The sequence below is a fragment of the Megalobrama amblycephala genome, linkage group LG4 (assembly GCF_018812025.1).
Source record: "Megalobrama amblycephala isolate DHTTF-2021 linkage group LG4, ASM1881202v1, whole genome shotgun sequence".
NCBI classification, from domain to species: Eukaryota; Metazoa; Chordata; class Actinopteri; order Cypriniformes; family Xenocyprididae; genus Megalobrama; species Megalobrama amblycephala.
In genome coordinates, this window is record NC_063047.1 from 3,374,938 (window position 1) to 3,390,214 (window position 15,277).

Here is a 15,277-nt window from a genome sequence, read left to right on the forward strand (position 1 = left end):
TTTTCTGTTTTTAGTAAACGTACCCTATATCTTACAAAGCTGGTCACAAGCATTTCACCCCATAAATCAGAAGAAATAAATGATCATTATGCATGCAATAAAGCGTATTAATTTATTTTAAATTTGTGATAAATTTATTTTAATGAAAATGTTGCAGTTAAGCATTTTTGTTAAAATTGTTTTTAATAAATATGACGCATTTATATCTAATGGTGGTATTTGTTGTAGCATTTTATAGTTGTATTTTGCTGATTAAGATAAATTAAATCACTTACAGTAATGAGAATCTTCATTGAGAATAATATTAATCTATTCAGCCACTTTACATTGATTTGACTTATTTTGCATTACAAAAGGAGTTTCACAATGCAAAAAAGTCCTAATCTTAATGTTCATGTAAAACAATTATTTTGTGGGTGAAATAAGAACATTATTTGAGTGAGATTGATCCTGTTACACATGCAAATAGAACAAGTTTATGTAACATTTCTACCGTTACTGGCGTGTCAAAGGTGAATCTATGGTAAAATCTGTTATTTCTGCACCATGAAGCATGAAAAATAATGACAGTTTCCAAATCGTTCACAAACACTCATAGCATCTCACATCTTTCAGTGTTTAATCAAACCAGAAGATCCACCTGTTTCATGACAATTTCTCCTAATCTTGTCTAATAAACCTGGCATTGTAAATTACAAATATTGGCTTTTTTGATGAATTACTCGTTTTCTTTTGTAAGTTGCTTTGGATAAAAGCATCTGCTAAATGCATAAATGTAAATGTCACTCTTCAGGAAGTCATTAATTTGAAATGTATAACAAAAATTAAACTACAAGCAATTACATTATGGAGAATCCCATTTTAGCAACTCTATTATACTGAAAGTAAATCAGGACAAACGGCTCAATATTTCCTCTCAGTTTTATTTCTCATAAATGTTTACTTCACATTCTCGACCTGTAAGGCCATCTGACATCTCAACCGGTGTGCACATAACTTGAAAAAATGATATAAAATTAAATACAAAACTGTTCTGCCTTCATCTTCATTCTGTCATCACATCAGAACCAGAAGTATCTCAAAGTTTGGGATAAATCTCGAGCGTACAAACAGCGCACAGATTATTTGCATTTGACGAAAGTGCTGAGCTCCTCCAGGAACTTGATGTACTCCTGATGCTCCAGTGCCGTGCTCAACTCGATCAGCTCGTCCGCAAACGCGTTGTCGACGCCGCGGTCAGCCAGGAAGTCCATCAGATGGTCATACAGGGCCTAAAGAGTCAGAGGTCACAGCTGTGTTTATATTTTCAACGGAGTTTGTTCAGTGCATTGGACAAACATTCTCATCTGTGAACGCATGGATTATGTTTCTATCATTTCAAACACAAGCGGTTTTGTGCACTTACAAACAAAGACTTACTGAATAATGACACTGCGTGTAGCCACGTATTTGTCCTGTTTTTACATTGTTTTTTGAACAGATTAAAAATAAAATGCCATGTGTTGAACATAAAGTTGGATATTCCAATCCATTTATTGTCTGTTTCTTTGGTCAAAAACAAACAAAAAAAATAAAGAAAAGAAACGGATATTTTATGCACTTTACAAAAACCATTCAATAGATCGCAACAGTCGGGTTCCAGAATTTTTATTTTTTTTTTAAATTCTCCATAGGGAAATTGATTTTAAACGACAACTTATAAAACCTTAAAAAGGTTTATAGACCTATTGTGAGCTCCGAGGTTGTTAATCGCTAATATTTGCTTCCGTTGAAGCTGTCAGCCTGCATTATTTCAGCTTATTTTCAAAATAATAGTGAATTCCTGGTGAAAAACTACATTACCCATGATGCTGTATATAATTACACCAATTAGAGAGTGGAAACAAGCAACATGCACTAAGATCTCATTAGCTCCGCCCACTCCCATGAAGAGTCGATCTCTCTAAGCTCTCAAAATACTTTCAATTAAATGTTTGTATGCATATTTTGCAAATATAGGACCCTATGAAATCTGTTTTACTTTTTCCCAAATTCTATTTTATTTTTTCTAAATTCTGTTTTAATTTTTCTGGATTCCGTTTTTTCCCTGTTTAAATTTTCTTTGACTCCATTTTAATGTTTAAATTAAATTTTAGTAATCAAAAAGCATGTCTAATTAATTGAAATCATGAAACTTATAAAATTTAACAATTTGTAAAAAGTTTACCAAATTTTTATTTTTATTTTTTAGGGCCCTATGAAATACTTTTTTTTTCTTCCTCAAATTCCATTTTATTTTTAAGTTTTCTGGATTCCAATGTAATAGTTTAATTAAATTTTAATAACCAAAAAGCATGTCTAATTAAATGAATTCATAGACAGCAACTTTTATCATTTATATTTAAATTAATTTCTATAAAATGTTTTGTTTTTTCAGAAATCTGTGTTGTGTATTTTAATTTTTCTGGCAATCAAATGAAGGCATAAAACATTAATTTATTTTATCTTTTAATCATATGACATTAAACTTTTTTGTCAAACAGTGTTGCACAACTGAGTTTTACTGTTAAAATTAATCACATTTTTTCTTCCATGTTTTAATTCACACAGAGACACACAGAAAATGCAGGATTCATATTTCAATAGTGTTTTTGCGGTTTCATATTCACAGACACTAGTCTATATTGCGATCTGATTTAAGTGTACTGACCTACTTTTGTTTATTCATCAAAAATTTGACAAATTCATTCCATTCACAACGCTTCATGGGACTGTAGTTAGACGTTAAGAACACAGTCTTGTACCTTTGTATTTTCAAAAACTTTTTTGCTTCAAATCAAAGTTTGTAGTGATGTGATTCTCCTTGAGGCTGATTGGTTTGGTTCATGGCTTATAACTCTTTAACAAAGACTTTTTTAAATCCCTAAGGGAAAAAATGAATGGGAAAAAAATCTTTCCGGAACCAGCGCTGATGAAAAAGTGGAATGAACACTAATGCACTGTTTCATCACTGTCAAAAGAGTTTGTTTGGCCTTCTTCACACACAACTCTGTGTCGACTACTAGACGACACAAATACATTATGCGCCCTCTAGCGGTGTGAAAGAAAATGACAGATGTGTTTCATAATGGATGAACTTTTGTAACTGTTACTGAGCTGAATAACGACAATCTAGAGCTGATATACAGCTGAAACTGTATTTGTGACGAACTTTGCAGCATTAACTCTTCTTTTCCTGTTTATCAGCTGCATTGAAACATTCTGTAGTGTATGAAGCGCTGTAGAAATGAAGGTGACTCGACTAACCCAGTCCAGGGAGTCTGTGTTGAGCGTGTAACTGGTTTCCTTCCAGTCCGCGTCTCCCTCCGGCTGGAAACTGACCTCACGGATGGCGAAGATGTCGCTCTCCTCCTCACCCTCACCGTGGCCGGTCTGCTCAGGGACAAAAAGCTTTGGATATGAAATCCAGTGACTGAGTGAGATGAATGAGAAAACACGCTCCGTGTGACAGATGGACCTTCACAGTCACACTAACATAAACTCAAACTGCAGAAAACACAAAAACGAGAGGAATGAAACCCACCTCATCCTCGGGGAAATGACAGTCAAACACTAGTGAATTCTTTGCGCCCTGTTTGATCACCTCAACCACAAAGTTGGGCGTCGAGACTATGTCAGGCTAAAAAACACAGGAAAAACGTATTAAAAACATGACAAGGTAAAAGCTAGTCAATTATGTAACGTCTTTAAAGCAGTGATTCTTTTACAAGGGGGCCTAAAATAAGACAATTAAAATCATTAAACAACTTCCACAGTTTAAGGAAGTTAGGTAGCTAGTTTCATATGATGTTACATCATAACCTGGTGTGTTTTACGGCATGAATGTGAATCGATGATACCTCTTCCTCCTGAGCCTTCTGCGTTTGCTCCGGCTCTTCCTCCAGCTGTGGCGGGATGCTGTTGTTCACATTGAAAGTGATGGTGACTCTGTGGAGCAGTGTGTTGTGATTGGTTAAGCGCTTCGAGTGTGTTTGGGAAATGTCCCGCCCCCTACCGTAACCACCAGTTTCAACACACTACTAACTCACTCAACCAGGCCCCGCCCCTTTATTTTGGGTGGGAATTATTTAAATGAGACTGTCTGAATGAAACACGTTCTTACTTTTCTCCAGACACGGAGCGGACGAGTTTAGCTTCTGTGCCGTTCAGTTCAAGCTCCCATCCGCCGGACATTTTAGGAAGATTCGTGTTCTTCTGGATCTTCTTTTCTTCTTTGATTTCATCTGTGAGAAACTCTGCAAACGCTTTATCGCCTGAAGAATGAAGACACACACATGACTGTTTTACTAACAACACTACTAATGAAGGAGATCTCATTGGTTGGTTAAGATGACGTGCTGTTCATCCGTTATTCAATCTCAAGTTCACATGTTGTGATGCTCTGATAACGCATATGCAAATACTGCAGGATATGACATCATTATGTTTAATATCATGGAATTAACCTGGTAACTTTTTATTGAAAGTTTTGAATTAGGTGTCATTTTCTGTTTGCATTTTAATTTTAGTTAGTAATTTAGTTGTTTTTTGACATTTTTATTTATTTATTTTTTTTTTTTTAAATATCTCTATAGTGTTTATTATGGAAGCTTGTTTCCGCCACATTCTGACGTTTTTCTCGTAATTGCGAGTTTATATCTCAAAATTCTGGCTTTTTTCTCGTAATTGCGAGTTTATATCTCAAAATTCTGGCTTTTTTCTCGTAATTGCGAGTTTATATCTCAAAATTCTGGCTTTTTTCTCGTAATTGCGAGTTTATATCTCGAAATTCTGGCTTTTTTCTCGTAATTGCGAGTTTATATCTCGAAATTCTGACGTTTTTCTCGTAATTGCGAGTTTATATCTCGAAATTCAGACGTTTTTCTCGTAATTGCGAGTTTATATCTCGAAATTCTGCCTTTTTTCTCGTAATTGCGAGTTTATATCTCGAAATTCTGTCGTTTTTCTCGTAATTGCGAGTTTATATCTCGAAATTCAGACATTTTTCTCGTAATTGCGAGTTTATATCTCAAAATTCTAAGGTTTTTTTCTCATAATTGCGAGTTTATATCTCGAAATTCTGACGTTTTTCTCGTAATTGCGAGTTTATATCTCGAAATTCTGGCTTTTTTCTTTGCGAGTTTATATCTTGAAATTCTGACGCTTTTCTCGTAATTGTGAGTTTATATCTCGAAATTCTAACGTTTTTTCTCGTAATTGCGAGTTTATATCTCGAAATTCTAACATTTTTTTCTCGTAATTGCGAGTTTATATCTCAAAATTCTGGCTTTTTTCTTGTAATTGCGAGTTTATATCTTGAAATTCTGACGTTTTTCTCGTAATTGCGAGTTTATATCTCGAAATTCTGGCTTTTTTCTTGTAATTGCGAGTTTATATCTCGAAATTCTAACGTTTTTCTCCCAATTGCGAGTTTATATCTTGCAATTCTGACATTTTTCTCACAATTGCTAATTTATATCTTGCAGTTTTGACTTTTCTCACAATTACGAGTTTACATCTCGAAATTCTGACGTTTTTCTCGCAATTGTGGCTTTTTCTTCTTGCAATTGCAAGTTTATATTTCACAGTTCTGAGAATAAAAGTCAGAATTGTTAGATAAAAATCAATTACATTTTTTTTTTTTTTTAATTCAGTTGCGGAAACAAGCTTCCATAGCTTATTTAGTACATCAAATTAAACTAAATAAATTAAAATAAGGCAAATATTTGCCTTAGCCACTAGCTGAAATAAGTTATATATATATATAACTTAGAACTTATATATATATATATATATATATATATATATATATATATATATATATATATTTATTTATTTATTTATTTTTTAAGTAAAGAATTTATTTTTTTTTTTTTAAGTAAAGAAATTGTTTTTGGTGGTTTTAGTTAACTATAATAACCCCGTCACTATAATGTTCTTGTTTCTCCTCCCTCTGACCACTTAGTATAGTAGTATAGTAAAAGTACCTTTACCATGGTACTTTTTATTAAGCGTCTATACAGTTACCATAAAAACTACCTTTACCATGGTACTTTTTAGTTCGTGTGTCTGTGAAGGAGCGTTTACCCTCAGTATGCAGACTCCCGCAGCCGCAGGACACTGTCGGCAGAGCCCGTGTCGCTGTGAGCAGCCTCGGCCTGGAGCCTGACGCCGGTCCGCTGTTGCTCAGGCTCCAGATGGATCTGGTGAAGGTTCTGCTGAGGTGTAGCGCGGGTCTGATGGCGGGAGCGGACGGCGCGGAGCTCCTGCTGGACAGACGGGCTGCGAGCTGAACTGCGCGACTCACAGACTTCAGCATGACGGCGGTTCGGTTCGGAGGTGCTCGCGCTGCTGATCCCTGATCACACTGACACACACACACGTGGGGAAGGACACTGTGACCTCAGCACTCTACACCGGAAGTGTTCGCTACAGTGACGCGGAAATGAATTAAAAGTCCCACGCTGTCAACAACAGAAGCACGTGTTTCCAGCAGTAACTACAAGATATTTGACATCTACTTTGTTTTATTTCACAGCTTGTCGATTTTCTAAATCAGTCATGCAGCTGTGTGGAGTTTGCAGCGAACATGTTCCTAAATACAGATGTCCAGCCTGCAGAATCAGATAGTAAGTCGTTTATTCATGTTCGACTGTAAATTCAGTAAATAACTGCCAGTTTATATCATCAATAACTTTATCAGCTCACTTTTGCTTTCGGATACTACAATAATTGATAAATAACACATTTCTTTCTCGTCTAGTTGTTCAGTGAGTTGTTTTAAAAGACACAAAGATGATGGTAAGTCCAGTTTTCTATTGATAAATATTTACATGTACATATATAGCAGATGCTTTATCCAAATTTGATTATCATTATTTTAAATATTTTTAACTTCATATATTTTAAATATATTAAATTAGATAATTTATTATTATTATTATTATTATTATTATTATTATTAACGATAATAATACTACTACTAGATATGCAATTTTTGTTAGAAATTATGTTGGTTTGACAAAGTCGACATACTGATCTACTATTTCTTCTTCTGAGACAACATGTTAAAACATGTTAACAACATGCTTATTCATGCTAGCAACATGCATCTCGCAATTTTGATGTTTTTCTCGCAATTGCTAATTTATATCTCGCAATTTTGACTTTTTTTCTCGTTATTGCGAGTTTATATCTCGCAATTTTGATGTTTTTCTCGCAATTGCTATTTTACATCTCGCAATTTTGACTTTTTTCTCATAATTGCAAGTTTATATCTCGCAATTTTGATGTTTTTCTCGCAATTGCTAGTTTACAACTTGCAATTTTGACTTTTTTCTCATAATTGCGAGTTTATATCTCGCAATTTTGATGTTTTCCTCGCAATTGCTAGTTTACATCTCGCAATTCTGACTTTTTTTCTCATAATTTCGAGTAATGCTAATAATGCTAGCAATGTTTTAAATCATGTAGCAAAATGTTAAAACATGTTAACAAAATGATTATACTAAACCATGCTAACATACTAAATCATGTTAGTAAAATGCTACTCATGCTAGCAATGCGTTAAGTCATTAGCAACCGTTATCATGCTAGCAACATGCTAATCATGCAAGCAACATACTAACAACATGCTGATCATGTTAACAACATGTTTGTTACCAACTTGTTAAAAATGATAGCAATGTGTTAAATCATCTTAGCAAACATGCTAATGATAACAAAATGCTAAAACACTAGCTGCGTCTCATTTCGAAGGCTGCGTCCTCCGGAGGTCACATTTGAAGGCTGCATACATCATCAATGATGTCTTATTTAAGAAAATTAACTGTTAAAAATTTTTATTGCTGTTCACCGTGAATTGTAAAATAGGGGAGAGTGGGGTAAGATGAGCCATTTTTTACTTATGTTGTCCTCAGGATAAGGGAAAATGAAGCAGAAGTACAATGAAAGCATTTAAAGTAATTTCAGAATGTTTCCTATCATTTTAAATGGTCAGAATACATCTATGACAAAGGGTTCTAAAAATATGGCTTCTTATAAAAAAGTGTTCCTGTGGCTCAATTTGCCCCAGGTTAGGGTAAGTTGAGTCGAGACAGCAGGTGGGTGTAAACTGACCATATAACTAAATTTGAATCAAACCATGTGAAATTTGAAAGATAATGTACCTATTTGAAAAACTAATTTAATAATCAAATTTCCTTTTACAAATATTCATATTTCTTTTTTTTAAAGTTAACTTAAACAACATAAAACCAACCAAATGATGTTGAAATTTCAGTACGTTTAATTGTTTGCATTTCTGAAACAATATGTTGAACATAAAAGTTGCAACCTTCCCATAAACAGACTAAACAGAGAGTTTGTAGAGTAAAATTAAATAAAAACTACATAAGAATGAATAAATGTCACTGAAACTAATAAACATTTTAGTCAAAAGGTTCTTGACATGGTAGTTTTTCTGCAATGTCGACCATGTTAGGCCATTAGAGACTACAGGTGGAAAGATATATATGATTAAACATCCTCTGGTTCATATCAGAGAAGGATTTGGTGTGCTTGTACACTGTTCCTATCAAATAAACTCGAAAATAAAGATAAACTAAACCAGTTGCGTAAAATTACATTGAAATGACACCAGTTTATACTTCAGATTTAGCTTAAATTCATTGCCTTATGGTGGGGTAAGTTAAAACACTGTCTCAATTTACCCCACAGCATTTGGCTCACTTTGCCCCATAGCTGCCATTTTAGGAAAAGCTAGCTAGCTTACCAATTCAAAATAATAATAGGCTAAATGACTTGCATGGTTTTATACGTTGCTAAATCACTAATATGCATCATAAATATTTTTAGACCTGGACAAATTTGCTTTGATGAAACAGCCATTACATCTGTTCTGTTAAACCCTGTTCTGTTCAGAAATGATGGGTGGTTTTAAAATATATATAAAATATATATGATCACATGACAATAAAATGGTACGGTTGCCAAGATACAGGGGGTGGATCAACTTACCCACTGGTTCATCTTACCCCACTCTCCCCTACTGTAATTTCTTTCTTACTTTACGATCTAATGGTTACTTTTCTCAAATGAGACCGCCTCGATGACTTACGCAACCTTCAAATGCGACCTCCGGAGGACGCAGCCCTCAAAATGAGACGCAGCTACTAATTCACATGTGATCGGAAATTTGAAAATTCACACTTCTGAAATCGTGATTATGAGCTCATTACATCCAAGTTTCGAAATGTGTTCATGTGCAATTACCTAGGAAACTCTTATTTACAATAATTCAGAGCATGTGAAGGCAGCATAACAATGTGTTAAATCATGCTAGTAAAATTTTTTTGACTTTCTAAAACCTTTAAACTTCAAGATTTTCAAAGTTATTTTAAACTTTCAGACCTGGCTTTGTCAAGCCAACAGCAAAGTTTGTCATCAGTTATTAGTTATTATTAGTTACTTTGTGTCTTATACACACTGAATGTCAAAAAACATCAACAACTCTTATGTAAGTCTTTATTTCTCCTCGCTCTCAGATTCATGTCACCCAACTAAAGAATCAGATCCGGTCTCCAGCAGTCAAACACCAGTGACGGTGAGCAGCGGTGAGTAAATGATTGGCATGTTATAGATTGGATACCAACATCACCTTGAAACTTAGTTGCATATCAGCCATATTTCATTTGATTTCAGCTGAACAGCCGTGGATTGTTGAGGATCTGCTTGATGAAGACAGTCACACTGACAAAGTGCCATTACAGAAACTTCAGCAGCTCGGTATGAAATGATGCCAATCTTCTATTCTGTTTCTGTGAGAGCAGCATTACAGATGTTTCTCATTCACGCAGGAGACTCGGAGGCGCTGAAGGGTCTGTTGAGGAATCCTCATCTCCGGCAGTTAATGATGTCGGTGGACTCGGCTGAAAATAAAGCCAAAGCCATGAAAGACGCCATGCAGGAGCCGCTGTTCGTGGAGCTCGCTGATCAGTGCTTAAAAATCATTGAACCTACAGAAACAGAGAATGACGACGATGACGAATACTGATTTTATTGAACTGCCACATATGGACGGATTCCTAATGAACACAGACTGAAACACGTGCATCAGATCAGTCCAGCACTGACTGCGCTTGGGTTTTGTGCACAAATGTTGATGTAATAATGTACTAAACAAGCATCTTTTGAATACAAACAATCTATTGTTGGAGTAATGACGGCATTCACAAAACTCTGTTCTTCAGAGGTTTAAACAGAAACAACTGAGTAATTTAGACTCATGTCTGGCAAATAAACTAAAATAGCTCTCGTTTACATCTCGCAATTCTGACTTTTTTTTCTTGCAATTATGAGTTTATCTTTCAATTATGACTTTTTCGCAATTACAAGCTTATACCTTGCAATTATGTCTTTTTTCTCACAATTGCAAGTTTATCTTGCAATTCTGACTTTTCTCGCAATTACAAGTTTATCTCTCGCAATTGTGACTCTTCTCGCAATTACGAGTTTATCTTTCAATTATGACTTTTTCGCAATTACGTTTTTTATCTTGCAATTCTGACTTTTTTCCTCGCAATTACGCGTTTATCTCTCGCAATTCTGACTTTTCTCGCAATTACGAGTTTATCTTTCAATTATGACTTTTTCGCAATTACGTTTTTTATCTTGCAATTCTGACTTTTTTCCTCGCAATTACGCGTTTATCTCTCGCAATTCTGACTTTTCTCGCAATTACGAGTTTCTCTCGCAATTTGATTTTGTTTCTCGCAATTACGAGTTTCTTTCAATTCTGACTTTTTCTCGCAATAACGAGTTTATATCTTGCAATTCTGACTTTTTTCTCACAATTGCGATTTACTTTAAATTCTGACTTTTTTCGCAAATACAAGTTTATATCTCCCGATTCTGACTTTTTTCTCATAATTACGAGTTTCTTTCAATTCGGACTTTTTTCGCAATTACAAGTTTATATCTTGCAATTCTGGCCTTTTTTTCTTGCAATTATGAGTTTCACTCTCGCAATTCTGATTTTTTTCTCGCAATTACAAGTTTCTTTCAATTCTGACTTTTTTCACAATTACAAGTTTATATCTTGCAATTCTGACTTTTTTTCTTGCAATTACAAGTTTATCTCTCGCAATTCTGATTTTTTTTCTCGCAATTACGAGTTTCTTTCAATTCTGACTTTTTTCGCAATTACAAGTTTATATCTTGCAATTCTGGCCTTTTTTTCTTGCAATTATGAGTTTCACTCTCGCAATTCTGATTTTTTTCTCGCAATTACAAGTTTCTTTCAATTCTGACTTTTTTCGCAATTACAAGTTTATATCTTGCAATTCTGACTTTTTTTCCTCGTAATTACGAGTTTATATCTCGCAATTCTGTCTTTTTTCTCACAATTACAAGTTTAACTCTCCCATTTCTGACGTTTTTCTCGCAATTACGAGTTTATATCTTGTAATTTTGACTTTTCTTGCAATTGTTTATATCTCCAAATTCTGACTTTTTTCACAATTACAAGTTTATATCTTGTAATTCTGACTTTTCTCACAATTCTAAGTTTATATTTTGTAGTTCTGAGGGAAAAAAATCTGAATTGCGAGAAAGTCAACTACCTTTTTTTTTCATTATTACATTATTATTATTCAGTGGTGGAAACAAGCTTCCATAGTTCGTTTATTTAGTACATCAAATTAAACTAAATAAATTAAAGTAAGAAATAGTTGCCTTAGCCACTAGCTGAAATAAGTTTTGTTTTTGTGGTTTTAGTCAACTATAATAACCCTGGCACTATACTGTTCTTGTTTCTCCTCCCTCTGACAAATTAGTATAGTAAAAGTACCTTTACCATGATACTTTTTAGTCAGCATCTATACAATTACCATAAAAACGACCTTTATCAGACTGAAACACATGCATTGATTCAGTCCAGCACTGACTGCACTTGGGTTTTGTGCACAAATGTTGATGTAATAATGTATTAAACAAACTTCTTTTGAATACAATCTATCGTTAGAGTAATGACGGCATTCACAAAACTCTTTGCTTAAACAGAAACTGAGTAATTTAGACTCATGTCTGGTAAATAAACTAAAACAGCTCTCAGCCTTTGTAGCATTTAGTATTTAGAAATGCTTGTTGAAAATGCAAAATGTTTTCTTACTGAGCCTTTGTGTTGTCACATTCAATATTACAGCCGGTAATTAATTACACACCATCATGCCTTTTATAACTACAGAATGTGTAAAAAGAAACCAAAAACAGAACATCTTTTAAATGATTTTTATTTCAATTTCAAAGTTTGTAGAACCACATGTTGTACCTGAGCACAAACAAAAAAGATATGTTGAGTAATGCCCTGAGATTAGAAATCTACAGAAATATTATGTTTGGTCATAAATACACTTTTTGCACATGCAATTAAATGTTTCATAATCAAAAACACCTTATAGCCCTGATTTAAGGAGGAATGTTGTGCATGAACAGTCGGTGTCTGAAAATACATTTCAGTCTAAAGCGGTAAAAAGTAATCTGACAAAATTGAGAAGTACAGAACATATGCAAATAATCCAATAATTCAGTTTGCTTTGGTAAGAGCATCAACAGCAATGCCAAAACTATAACTTTTCCCAGTATTTTATCATGTAGTGTTTCATGTCTTACATTGTGCAATGAATAAAGTTAATGAATAGAAAAAGATACCAAGCAAAGTGTACAAAACCTGTAATAATAATAGTGTTTATCAATACTATATTCTCCATTATCTCTCTCAGATATTATATTCTATTTTATATCATTAATATAATTGTAACATGTTTTCAAGGGGCTATACGAAGAACTCATGATTAGCGACACCTATGGCCGTTAAGTGAACTGCAGCCAATGACTTATTGCTCGTGCACACCAAAAATAACTAAAAATCAATGCTACAAACAAGATATCATTGTGCTGTCGGGTCGAAACCTTGTATCTCTATATTTCGTCATTGTTTTATAAAATTAATGCTACTACTGGTGTATGTGGGTTTTACAAATATTTAACCAATAAAAAGCATTTAAAAGAGGTTCTGACTAAACCTCATAACTCCATTGGCTCCTCAAACTGTCAGTCAAACCTCAACTCAACCCCGCCTCCATTTAGAATGTCAAGCGCACAGTTTGGAATCGGACATCTTTGCTTGTTTGCAATGCAATGGTAAATAAATACGAGTTTTCCACCCGACAGCGATGATATATAAATTTGTTTTATCACCAACAACATCATACTATGACCTTGTCGTGTTCCTAACTTCCTACCTGACTTAAGCTCAAGTTTCACATGCAAGTACTACTTTTAAAATAATATCTAGTTTTTATATACCATTTGAAGCAATGCATGTTTGTGCAATTTGTTTGTATAACGGTGTGCCTGGTGATTTTAGGTTGGGAAACACTGCTGTAGACTATATAGATCTGACTATGTGAGACTAGTTTGAATGAATACCTGTCCTTTGCATGACACATTGTCATCACAGTACAGTACAGAACGGCTCTTTCAGCATTTTATCCTGAACATTGTATAAGCATTCGTTTCATGTCAACGACAAATCCTTTGATTTTCCCGGCAAAAACGTCCTTCACATAAAAATAAGTCTACAGGCTTTCATAGACAACCTAGGAAGTCTGGGAAGGTCTCATTTTTTAAGTTTCGTTACAAGCTGTTCACACATTGGCAATAAAAAGACAAATGATTAATACATAAATTCTTACATATAGCCCCTTTAAAGCCTGTTATTTTATCAGTTTGTACACTGATATTAATACAAATCAAATTAAATACCCGAATTTGGGATATATCAGCAGCACATTCTTATCTATAAATATCACTTTCAAACTGTGCAAGAAACATTATTTAAATCATAACACAAAATACTAGTATAAAATGGAAGCTCTGTTGTATAAATAGTTATAAAACACTCTACAGGAGAATTAAAAGGCACTTGTGCTTCATGCTGAGAGTAAATACAACTAAACACTGAATTGCACTAACAATAAGGCAGCTAAATGTTTAATATCACTTAATGTAGTGTATTTCAAAGGTGCATTGATTGCATGAAAGCTTTTAACATTGATGTCAGGTTCTCTCCAGCAAGATCTGGTTGAATCCGGTCACCACATCCGTGTTGTGCACTGGGTGTCTGTCAGCGTAGAGCAGTGGAGATCTCTGCAGATGCATCTTAATGGACCCCTGTCAAAACAAACAGGGTTGCTTAATCAGACAAAGCAATTAAAGCAATGTTTCAGGTCATTTCAAGATTCATGCATAAAAATCAAAATACCATAGAAAATGTTTGTTTTTGTAATCTCACATTAAACGAATTATGAAACTCGGTATGGGTCATCAGCACGATGCTCTGAAGGAGCCTGAGAAGTTTCGAGACAGTGCCACCTAGTGGTGAAATCAAATGTTCATATATGCTCATAAGTTTTGATGCGGTTGACTTATTTTCATGGAAGTCATCTCCTTAGATTCCTGAATCCTTGCAGAGTTCAGAGTGCTAGGTTTCACTTTATGGTTTGTGCAAGTTGTGATTCAGTGTGAAAACAGCGTTCCCGAATATCTTCAAAACCGTTAGTCTGATCGAGACAAAACCAACGTAGGAAATTCAGAAACATAGGACGTTGGCTACATGTTAAAGCCCAAATGCCAAAATTTTGATAGTAAGTGGCAAAAAAAAAAAATGCAAATTCGTGCATGGGTCATTTTTTTTAATGTACTCATACATATATGTGTCTATAACTCCTAAACGAAATGAGATATTTTCACCAAACTTGACATTTATGGGCACACTCTGAGGACACATAAAAAAGTGGTGGGATTGTGCATATCGGTGGCGCTATAACTGAATAAAATATAAAATTGCCACTAACTACAATAAAGTATATTAATCAAAATGTTATATTTTACTGATGATTTTACTTCTTGCTTGCTTCTTTGTGCCTGGCCCCTTTATGGCTGTTGTAGCTATATTTGTTAACACTCTGAGGTCTAAAAACGCGCCGGCGCGTTTTGCAGGTTTTTTTTCACATTGCAGCAAAACAGACTTAAAATACTCTGTCATTTTTTGTCATAGAGACATAAGTAATACATCAATTGAAACTATAGAATATCTCCTTTTATTTGTATACACTCAGAGTAAAAACAAAATGTTGTGCTTTTTGTAAAATAAAGAAAACTAACATGATGCGTGATCTCTCATCTCCCTCTGAACGAA

General features: G+C 34.3%; 3 protein-coding genes across 4 annotated transcripts in view; 1 reads left to right on the forward strand and 2 right to left on the reverse strand.

The window, feature by feature from the left end:
- Positions 1 to 903: 903 nt before the first annotated feature.
- LOC125266303 (complement component 1, q subcomponent binding protein) lies at positions 904 to 6,433 on the reverse strand. 2 transcript variants are annotated; one of them, XM_048186833.1, is made up of 6 exons: positions 6,106 to 6,433; positions 4,142 to 4,292; positions 3,879 to 3,966; positions 3,563 to 3,658; positions 3,286 to 3,411; positions 904 to 1,271 (listed from the first exon to the last, which is right to left on the reverse strand). In XM_048186833.1, exons 1-6 carry the CDS (start codon positions 6,335 to 6,337, stop codon positions 1,122 to 1,124), a joined length of 843 nt encoding a protein of 280 aa, XP_048042790.1. In that variant the 5' UTR covers positions 6,338 to 6,433; the 3' UTR covers positions 904 to 1,121. The 2 variants fall into 2 exon arrangements, with proteins under 2 accessions (XP_048042790.1, XP_048042789.1); XM_048186832.1 differs by having other exon boundaries at positions 3,286 to 3,429.
- Positions 6,434 to 6,511: 78 nt separating this feature from the next.
- On the forward strand, positions 6,512 to 10,338 carry znhit3 (zinc finger, HIT-type containing 3). Its single transcript, XM_048186835.1, has 5 exons — positions 6,512 to 6,647; positions 6,782 to 6,819; positions 9,564 to 9,632; positions 9,721 to 9,804; positions 9,876 to 10,338. Exons 1-5 carry the CDS (start codon positions 6,580 to 6,582, stop codon positions 10,070 to 10,072), a joined length of 456 nt encoding a protein of 151 aa, XP_048042792.1. The 5' UTR covers positions 6,512 to 6,579; the 3' UTR covers positions 10,073 to 10,338.
- A 1,954-nt stretch (positions 10,339 to 12,292) lies between these two features.
- LOC125266306 (unconventional myosin-XIX) overlaps positions 12,293 to 15,277 on the reverse strand; it is a 31,871-nt gene continuing 28,886 nt past the window's right edge. The window contains exon 23 of the mRNA XM_048186836.1: positions 12,293 to 14,250. Within this exon, the coding sequence (XP_048042793.1) occupies positions 14,137 to 14,250 (114 nt within the window). The 3' untranslated portion in view covers positions 12,293 to 14,136. The remainder of the gene's footprint in view (positions 14,251 to 15,277) is intronic.